The sequence below is a fragment of the Crocodylus siamensis genome, chromosome 7 (genome assembly GCF_052110815.1).
Source record: "Crocodylus siamensis isolate JL-2025a chromosome 7, ASM5211081v1, whole genome shotgun sequence".
NCBI lineage: Eukaryota > Metazoa > Chordata > Crocodylia > Crocodylidae > Crocodylus > Crocodylus siamensis.
This window is the reverse complement of record NC_143401.1, coordinates 94,888,790-94,899,283: the sequence shown is the minus strand read 5'-3', so window position 1 is coordinate 94,899,283 and position 10,494 is coordinate 94,888,790. Positions and strand designations below refer to the sequence as shown.

The 10,494-nt window shown below is 46.2% G+C and overlaps 1 protein-coding gene across 1 annotated transcript in view; it reads left to right on the top strand.

Annotated features, from left to right (window-relative positions):
- The first annotated feature begins 3,027 nt into the window (after positions 1–3,027).
- Positions 3,028–10,494, top strand: part of CFAP58 (cilia and flagella associated protein 58) — a 75,858-nt gene continuing 68,391 nt past the window's right edge. The window contains exons 1-3 of the mRNA XM_090057160.1: positions 3,028–3,084; positions 5,498–5,779; positions 10,294–10,442. Of these exons, the coding sequence (XP_089913286.1) occupies positions 3,076–3,084; positions 5,498–5,779; positions 10,294–10,442 (440 nt within the window). The 5' untranslated portion in view covers positions 3,028–3,075. The remainder of the gene's footprint in view (positions 3,085–5,497; positions 5,780–10,293; positions 10,443–10,494) is intronic.

The window sequence follows — 10,494 nt, the reverse complement described above, 5'->3', positions numbered from 1 at the left end:
GGCTTTTGTTTGTGCTCGTTACTATAGCATCCCAACGCCTCACAAATATACTTAATATTAAAAGGACCTTTTATCAAGTGAAGAAAGGAATGATCCTGGTAAGAACTAAAAGCCGAAGCCAGACAGATTCAAAGTAAAAAAATAAGATGCGTTCTTTTTTACTAGCGAAAGCGACTGACCCCTGGAGCAGGCTATCGAAGTGGTGGGGGACTCTCTCTCTTTGGAAACCTTCAGATCCAATCAGAAAGATATTTGAAATTCAAATCGCTGGGCTCCGCAGGGGGGTAAATGAGTAAAATGTAATGGCCTGTGGTAAGCAGGAAATCAGATTAGATGATCTAGGTCCCTTTTAGCCTTAACTCAATGAACCGCATGGAACTGGGTGGCTATAGCAGGGATGGGATTCGTTCCTCCTCGGAGGTGTTCGGGGAGCCTTCGCCACGGCACCATCCTCTCTCTTCCTCACCACGCACGGTCCACTTTCTGCAAGAAAACGAGGCAGGAATGAATGGATTCATCCCAAGATGAGGTCCTTCCTGTGCACCGAACGAGGCAGGTGTCCGGTGAGAAAGCAGAACGTGCTCAGAATACACCTGCAGCTGACGGGCCACCGTCATTCTGGAATTTCCCGAGTGCCGAGTACTTGAGTTTACCACCGTCGTACCACTGAATTTAGTTTTTTGGGAGAGTACTTTTTCCCCCTGATAAGTCAACATTTAAAAAGCAGAAACTCCATTACATGGAGTCATAATGGTGATGGTGAAGTATTGGAGCGGGTTACCTAGAGGGGTGGTGGCATCTCCATCCTTGGAGGGCCCAGCTCGACTAAGCCTTGGCTGGGATGATGTAGCTGGGGCTGGTCCTGCTTGGAGCAGGGGGTTGGACTAGATGTGACCTCCTGAGGTCTCTTCCACCCTCATTTTCTATGGTTCTGTAATGGCCAACCCCTGGGACCACAGCAGGATTTGAACCACTAGCTCCAACACGCAGGCCTCTGCTATCTCCGCTGACAGAGCAATGGCTAGACATTCTCTAGCAGACTGGGACTTGAGAGGGATGAGGCTCACACATATTTCACACATTTCACACATATCTGGTGGCAGGAGAGGGAAGCTTGGGTTCCAGTTCATGTTCAGGAGGGGAGTGCACCCAGTGGTCACAGCCCCTCTCCTGATGGTCACCGCACCCCGAGGCTCGGCCCCCGTCTGCTCTAACCGGTCTTTGACCTACTCCAGTTTATTATGCACCCCGACTCACGGTCTCGGGCCCATGTCTTCTTCTCAGCGGCTTTCTCACCCAGGCAATCGGAGTCTCCCTTCTCACATCTTTCTAGTAGCACTCCCTCCAAGCTCCACGTTGCTTCTAGTCTCAGACTCCTTGCCTAACCAGCCCCAGCACCCGTGCCTGGCTCCTTGCTCTCTCTTTCCTTTCCCAGGCAGTCCCCAGCCTCCTCTCCTAGACCTTGACTAGAGTCAGGGGAGAGGGAGGAGGAGAGGCATCTTCCCCCTATTTATGTCCTTCCTTAACTGGCTCCTTGCAACAGCCTCCCTTCCCAGGGCCCTCATCTGATCTTAGCTTTCATCCCCTGCTCTCTCTCCCTGCCTCGGGAGCTCAAGCTCTTTTCACAATTAGTCCCATTCCCCCCACTGACAGTCTAGCAGCTCATTACATCGATCTCCCTTGCCCCACTCCTATCTCCCAGATCCAGTCTCCTGGTCAACCTGTTTTCAGTCCTTCTCCTAGGTCCCGGTCCCCTCCCCAGCTCCATTTCCATGGCCGGCTTCCCATCCCAGCCTCTTCACCCAGGGATTTGTGGCTTGTTCCCTTTCCTTCTCTGCCACTGGTTCCCAGCTCCTGTCCCTTTCCCAACCAGTCCCAGCCCCTGTCCCCGTCCCTGTCCTTTTGCCTTTCAGTCCCTGCTGGCTTTTCTCTTTCCCCTCCTCTAGTCTCAGCCTCATCAGGACCTACTCATTCCTTTCCTTTCCCCAACTTTACTTATTTCCTTTCACAACCAGATCCCATTGCTGCCTGGGTGCCAGGAGGGCAATCATTGAAACCAGGTCTGATAAACCTCATCACAAGTCGTGTTTTACCTGCAAGAGGAAAGCAAATGCTAGCGGGAGCACCTGCCTTGGCGCTTCCAGCCCATGCTGTGAGGGCTACAACAGGGCAGTTTTTCCTTTTATTTTTTACAGAAGGAGGCACAGGTGCAGCTGCCTCAGCACGATGGGGCTGGAGCTCGCTCAGCGGGGACATCGTCTTCCACGGGTGTGCGATGCTCCCAGCCGCCTTACGGAGCAGGGGCAAGCCCAGTTTCTACCAGTCTTATAACTCGGTCCAACGGGGACATGTCTGGAAACAGCTCCCGACACGAAGCCCAGCTCTTGCCAAACAAGTCCGCCCCTGCGGCGTGGGGCTGCTCCAGCATCTCAAAGAGATAAAAATAAATAAATGCAGGTCACCTGAACTGTTTAAAGAGCAACACAGTGTATTTTTTTCCTGCCCCAGCTCTTGCCAAACGAGCCCGTCCCTGCCAGCATGGGGCTGCCACAGCATATCAAAGTGATTAAAAAAAAAGAAAAAAAGAACTGTTTAAACAGCAACACGGTGTGTTTTTCCTGCCCCAGCTCTTGCCGAACCTGCAGCACGGGGCTGCCACAGCATCTCAAAGCCATTATATAGATATATAAAAAGACCAGTTTAAATAGCAACACGCGTTCCCCGGAAGGGGCAACCCAGGGGTGGCTCGGACTCCTGGCCAGGAACATTTCCACGAGAGCTGTTAACACTGGGCTAAACTAATCACCAGCAAGCACACAGGGCTGGCGGGAGCTTTCCAGCCTCTCTCTCTCAAGCCAGTTAGAAAAGTAGGAGGACGAATTAAATAATGCAATCACAACGCAGCAGCAGACACGCCCATTTCACAGGCGGCAACACCGAGGCCCCCGCTTCTCCACGTGGACTCCTCGGAGCCCGGCCCCGCCCCCCCCCGCCGTGACGTCACGGCCGCGCCCGGGCCGTTGCTCGGCGACGCGGGGCGGCCTGTACACAGCCGGGCTGCCCGCGGCCGCAGCCATGAGCGAGGTGAGGCCCGGAGCCGGAGCCCTCGCTGCCGGCGTGTGCAGGGTCGGGGGCTGCTCTGCGGGAGGGGGGTGGGGGCAGCAGCCTTCAACTCACTGCATTGGAGAAGGCGAGGGGGGCAGGGGTCGCATCCAGCGCGCCCCCCTGCTCCCCCCGGCACCAGCTGCATCCTCCTCCACCTGGGTCTTAAACACCGCCAAGGGTGGAGAGGCCGCCCGCCACCTCTCGGGGGGGCTTATTGCAGTGCGTCACCCCCCTCCCAAGTTCTGGACCCAACCTCCGCTTTCCTTGCTGCAGCCTGCGCCCATTGCTCCTTGTTGCCGGCTGCCGCCACTGAGAACCGGTCCTCTTTGCAACCTCCCTGTGGGGAGGTGAAGGCTGCTATTCAATTGCCCCCCCACCTAGACTTGATCAGCTCAGGAAGGTGACCCCCGTCCCCTTGCACCCAGAGCCCTGCAAGGGGGGTGGCAAAGACTTTCAAGCTGCGTCTTTCCAGAGGCAGTGACGACAATTTCTGACCTAAAAACAGTAACTGTGAGTTTGCCAAAGAGGGTGGAGCGGGGGCAGACAACACAGCAAGGAGCAATGGGCTCAGGCTGCAGCAAGGGAAGTGGAGGTTGGATAGAAGGAAATACTTGTGAGAAGGGCAGTAAAGCACTGGAAGGGGTTAGCTGGAGAGGTGGTGGCACCTCCACCGCCGGGGGTGTTTAAAACCCAGGTAGGCAAAGGCCTGGGATGATATAGCTGGAGCTGGTCCTGCTTGGAGCAGGCGCTTGGGCTGGATGTCAGCTCCTGAGCTCCCTTCCCACCCTCATTGTCTGTGATGTAATTTCACAAAGACATCTCCCAAACATTTTTACAACATTTCCCAAATATCTAACTTCAGCTTCCCTTATTGCAACTTGGGGGGGCACATCAACTTGCAGTAAGAGACACTGAATTTAGATATTAGGAAAACATTTCTCATGAGGTGGGGAGTAAAACGCTGGAACAGGTCACCCCAGAGCGGTGGTGGGAATCTCCATCCTGGGAGGTTTTGAAGACCAGGCTAGACAAAGCCATGGTGGGATGGTAAGAATAAACTGCAGGAAATAATTTACCAATCTAAATCCATAAATTAAGATGTTAAGCGTCGAATGATGACACTGATTTAATCAGTCATTGTTTGCTTGCTTGTTAGCGTCTTTCAAGATGCAGACAAAACTATTTCTGATGTAAAAACAGTAACTGGAGTCCGAGATGTGAGTTAGGCTGTATTTAGAAAAGAATCGGTTAGGGATACTGGAATGAGCTAACAGGATGAGGTTTGGTGTGGACAAGTGCAAGGTGCTGTACCTCGGGGAGGGGTAATTCAAAGCACAAATACAACATGGGGACACCTGGCTGGATGGCTGCACTATGAAAAAAAAGACTTGGGAGTCTTGGTAGACCACAGACTCAATACGAGTCTGCAGCAGGATGCAGCCGCACAGAAGGCAAATGTGGTTTTGGGATGCAAAAAAATAAAAAAGAGATCCTTTCCAACAGCTTTTGGCCAATACAAGATCGTTCCCTACATTACATGCTAGAGCGTTCCCTCAGCCGAATTTTAAAAGAGCTAAGTAATGGACTTTCCACTCCTGCGCTTCAGATGCTATTTCATACTGCGCTCTTTATATTTCCTTTCCTAAATTTCATCCCACAATTCCTACATGGAGGATTAGGAGCCGGTCTTCTAGTTGAGTTTGGCATTGATTTATCTTCATAATTTAGCTGGTTTTTTTTTTTACCATAAGCCATCCTGAGCCTCTTGTAGGACAGGCGGTATGTAAATCTAATAAAGTTTGGATCCAAATCTGAACTTTTCTAAAATTCGGAGGGTGGGTGAGAGCCTGGTGTTCCCGTTTCTAATGTCAGGTTGTCCAGGTATCTTGAGAAATATATGATCCTCTCAAGCACTTAGGCTTGATAAAGGAGATGAATCCTGTTGGTCTTATTCACTAAGTTTTCTCATTTAAATAAGTTGTTTGGGGGAAGGCAAGCTGGATGAGTGATTTGAGCTGGCAACCCACGTACCCGAGGTTTGGGACCGCAGCGTGTCGGTACCTTCTACGCTGCAGAGCAGAGCAGAGCAGAGATTCCCGAGCCGGCTTTAACCCCCTTAGCTTGGGGCACTGGCAGCAGTCTAACTTCAGCAGCTCCAACTATTAAAAGGGCAAGTTATTTCAGTGACATTTGTAGCTATCTACTTGAAAAACACGTGTGAATTCATGTGGTAGAGAGGCAGCTGCTTGCAGGGAAATTTTACTCATGGTTATTTCGTGTAGAGCTGTCATACATTCATTAATATATTGCTCTTATTTTTTCTGATAATCTGTGACCCTACCTAAGATTCGAACTCCTTTTGCTAATTGATTATGCATCTCACCTCATGCAGGAAAGGTATGACAAACTGTGCATAGAAGAAAATGCCTTTGAAGCGCTGGAAAAAGACTTCCAAGAAGTCCTCAATGAACTCACGGGGGATAGAAGTCTGGAGAAATTCCGGATTGAATATGAGAAGCTCCACACGGTTATGAGGAAATCCTATGAAAATGAAAGGCGTCTCATGACAAAATGCAGGGAGCTGAACGCTGAGATTGTGGTGAATTCGGCTAAAGTGGCTACGGCTCTAAAGCTGTCTCAGGATGATCAGGCGACAATATCATCGCTTAAAAGGGTAAAGTTTTTTATATATATATATATATATATATAGCTAACTGTAAGGAGGAAATACTTGTTAGACGAAATGGTTGTGAACCAGGGAAGAGCTTTCTTATAAATGCCATTCTGAAAAATGGGTGTTCAAGTGGACTCAACGGAGTCCTGCTATCTTCTAATTTCTGCTCTATTCCTGAGGTTTTTTTTGTTGCCTTAGCACATCTCTTAACCTTTGTCAGTCATTTTCTGCACTCATTTATACCAAGATAATATATCTGGACTCGCTTCACTTATTTCTAAGTAGTTACCACATCTCTGTATCTAAGGGTTCCCCATCTCTAAAATATCGATCGCATTACATACTTTACAGGGACTCTTTGGAATGAATTAGTGAATATTCCTGAAGAGATATATACATGTTAAATATTACCAGAACCTGAAAACTTTACTTGCTTGTTGCAAATACGACTCTTGCTTGGGGAAGCACCATCCGTTTCTGTAAGATGTCATCTTAAAATAAAGTTTGCCCTCATAATTGCAAACACCTTCCCTCCCCACTTTGAAGTGTGATTGATCTCAGTATAAACCAGGGACCGTGCATTCTTATGGAGTCTGCAGAAAGACCGCTCTTGTGCCTTTGCTGCAGTCCAGAGTTGACTTCACCTGCAGCCAAATGAAAACTTTCTAAAATCTTCCTGGTTTTTGGTAGTGCTAATCAGAAATTTGCGGGGCAATGATGAAATAGATACGACTTTGTCATGATTTTTGTCAGCTTCGCTCTGGTAATACGTGACAGAGCTCTAAGTAAGAGTGGCAGCAAAGGCGAACTGTGGAGTTATTCATGAGGAAGAAGACTCAAAAATTGAAGCTGGGGAGACAGCAGAGTTGCAGAGACATCCCCAGACAAGTGCTGTAAAACTTCAGAGGAGCAGCAAGTCTATGTCCTAGCTGATGTCAGGAAGCATGAGGCTTAGGGGAGGTACAGAACAGCAGCCCCCTCCTCCTTTCCTTGTAGCAGCCAAGAGGCATTATGGTGGGATGGGTGCTTGGCAGTATGTTGCTGCTGCATAGGGTGTTCATTAAAAAGCATGTAAATACTCTGTTTTAAAGTACAGGGGTTTGGCTTTTGGTTGGATGCATAGTCCCATTTTGGCTATGCTGTTTTAGACGTGACTATAATAATGTTAAAATTGTTCTAGCCATGTCTTTGAGAAGCTCTTCTGTTACTATAGATTATTTTCAGCACTCCTGCAGCCTCCTGCTGTTTTCCTATCTGGAAGGGAATCTCATGCCAACTGTAATCTTTTACTGTAATTTGCCAACTGGTTGCTTTGAAAAGAAACGGTGCATGTGCATAATGCATATTGCTGAACGGGTTCAGACACCAGTGCAACATTTTGTCTTTACTCAGTTAAAACAAACAACAAATAAGATTCCAGCGTGTCATTGCGTGTTAAGGAAAGGAGAATGACATCTCTCATTTTGAAGACATTTTATCCCAATGGCACCACTGATGGTAGGATGGGTCATTGAGGTAGTGGGTTCAGAACTTTTGCCTTCTACATTTACTGGTTTGAATCCCAAAGAAGGCTGAATCCCAACAAGCAGAACCTTTTCTATGGCCAAGTCCTTTTAAAAGAAAGCTTTGCTCTGAGGCAGGAGGCTGACTATACAGAACAGATACTCGGGAGAGGGGACCAGCTCAATAGTCATCAATAGTCTTTACCATGTGATAGCTATTCAGTGCTTCATTTTGTCATTTCAGTCCATTTTCTTGTGAACACTTCACATAACAACCCCTTGTTGACAGTCACATTAGAGAAGCTAACTGCTGGCTTGAACCACAGAGAATGAACTCCTTTCTTACCGCTAAAGATGTCACTCGGCCAGGTGAGGGCAGAGGGCCACTAGCAGAACAACGTGCAGGAGCTTGTGCTGGTCTTGCTGTGGCAAACAACAGGATCTCGCTGTCCAGGCCATCAGTCCAGCACAGTATTTGCGTTCAGTCTTTGAACAACCAAATTGCTTCTGTTCGTTAAGGAACAATAAAACGAAGCAGCCACAATTTATGAACTGTCTGCTTGGCGCTTTCCAGAAATCTTTCCCACAAATTTTTCTGAATGATTATTATTACAAACAGCATGTGTCTGTCTGTCTCTGGAGTTAATTATACAATAGACTGCAGCACATTTTTAAGTGCCAAGCTATATGCTGTAATTATCTAAAAGATTCTGACACATGCTGCATTCTCGCAGTCATCGCTTTCTGTGAGTAATAAGTGATTTAAAAAAATAAAATAAAGGGTTCTATCATCAGAAGTTTACTCCCCTTCTAATCTCGACTTTTCTGCCTCCCTCTGTATTTAAAAACAAACACCAAGAACTAGGAACATTTCTGTTATAGCTGAAGTCAATGCCAAAATCTCATTCAGGATTTCACCTGTTAACTTAAGGTCCTCGAACTGTGTGCAGGCAAATGCTGTTGATTTCAGATGCTTTGTGAAAGCAAGTGAGAGCACTGTAAGCAACTTGCTATAACCATTTCTTCCAGGTGACCTACAGTCACTATTTATTGAGTGGCCCCACTGAAATCAGTGGGCCAGGTATATGAATCCTCATCTATCTGAATACAGTTTGCAAGTTCAAGTCTAAAGACCCAATTCAACTTCCATTGAAGCCAATGAAAACATTCCTCACATGATGGATTGATTAAAATCACCAATTCTAATTGCAATTTTAATCAGCCAGTATGAAACCTTGATCAATTTTAATTTAGTTTGGAATTTGCATGCTTTAGTATTTTCCTAAAAAAAGATTGCTTTTCATCATTGGTAACCATTAAGACACATCTATTTGCATCTAAATTTGATGCTGCTTTTGCTAACCTGGAAGATACACTGACTCGATACACATTTATTTAAGCAATTTTGTTGCTTAACATACATTTATTCAGACTCTTAATTTTTACATTTTTATTATGTTAGAAAATGGCAAATGAGTCATTTCTTCTTTACTAGATGATGATTGTTTTTTTTTTCCACCCGTGATTAGTGTTGAGCTACATTTGGATAGAATTTGGAATTCAATTAAATGTAGAAAAACAGCATTTTAGAATTTATTTGGTATTCATTAAATCTACCTTTATTGTGCGGGAAATGTAAGAGAAAAGTGAATTGATTAAATGATGTTTTGCATTTAGAAATAAGTTATTAATCAAAAAACACATCTTGTGGGTTAGTGAATTGAACTGAATACTTGCAGTCACCATATCCTTCAAGATGTAGACTAGCAAGTCCCATACTTGCACGCTTGCTTTTTATTCATAGATGGGAGGAAGAAAACACTGAGCCCTCTAGTTTCGTTGTTGTCTGTTGTGTCCCTCTTCCCTCCCCGGTAGCTGCAGACAATACGGTTGTGCCCAAATCACTGGGCAGTCTTAATGGTTTTGAACTGGGGTTTAACTGACTATACGTGGAAAGCGTAACAGCCACATTGCACAGCATGCTGTTGAAGTAGACAAACGGGAGGGAAAAACCCCAAAGTAGCATCTGTTCCTCACCATCCTAATTGCAGTTGTAGTTGATACAAACTATTCATTTATCTCAAGTAAATAAAACATTTCAAGATAGAAATATGTGTGAGGCAAGGATGTTTGTGGGTTATATCTTACTGGACCAACTGCACGCTTGGGATGGGAACTTGAAGAAGAAGGCACTGCTTTTGAAAGCTTGTGTAAGCCATCCCATCAGTGCTGTTAGTCCAATCAAAGATATCATCCATAAAGATCCTTTCCTGGATTATCATGGCTACAGCATCACTTCAACATTATAAAGACAGAAGTATAATTTTGATGGCCGTTCAGCAAGCTGTATGAGTTTTCAGCCACAGATTTTCCAAACCCCCACAAAGCCAAAACCCCACAAAGTGCACCTATCAGGGAAAATGTACCATGTTCTGTGGTGGTACAAACAGCTTAATTAGCCCTATATATTTTATAAGCAGTAGCCAAATTGGGTAGTCTACCGGGGAAGAAAACTAGTGCAAATTTCAGCATAAAAGAACACAAAACCGTTCCTTATGGAAGAAGTTATATCTTCTATTGAACCAACTCAGTGGTTTGTATAGGCAAGCTTTTGGGTATCACAATCCCCTTCTTCAGGCCTCAGAGAGAGAAGCAGACATAACTGAGCTAAACAGATGCAACAAAAGGTTGGTAAGGAGTGTCATAATTATCTGTGAAGTGCAGAGGTTAGCCAGTATCAGGAGGATTGTAATGAGCCTGTCCTGAGAAGCCTGAAGAAGGATCCCATGATACCAGGAAGCTTGCCCGTGTCTGTACCAGCCACACCATTGGTCTAATAAAAGATGTCACCCACAAGAACTCTTGCGTATCTCCTGGACCATCATGGCAAGAGCATCACCCCCATGCTCACAAAACCTGGAGACCTTAATTAGCCAAGGTGAAATAGAATCAGTTTTCTGTTCCTTCTTAATCCAGTGTAATTTTTATACTGTTTTCCCCTGTTGTCCTCAGGAGATTGAAAAGGCCTGGAAAATGGTGGATGCTGCCTTTGAAAAGGAGCAGAAAGCAAAGGAAACCATTATCGCCCTGAAAGAGGAGATTACCAACCTGACTAAATTAGTGGAGCAAGGATCTGGGTTATCGCTGGGGCAAGAGTACAAGTAAGTCACCCTCCCAAGGGAGAAGGATGGCCTAATTTCATGCCCAGTGCAA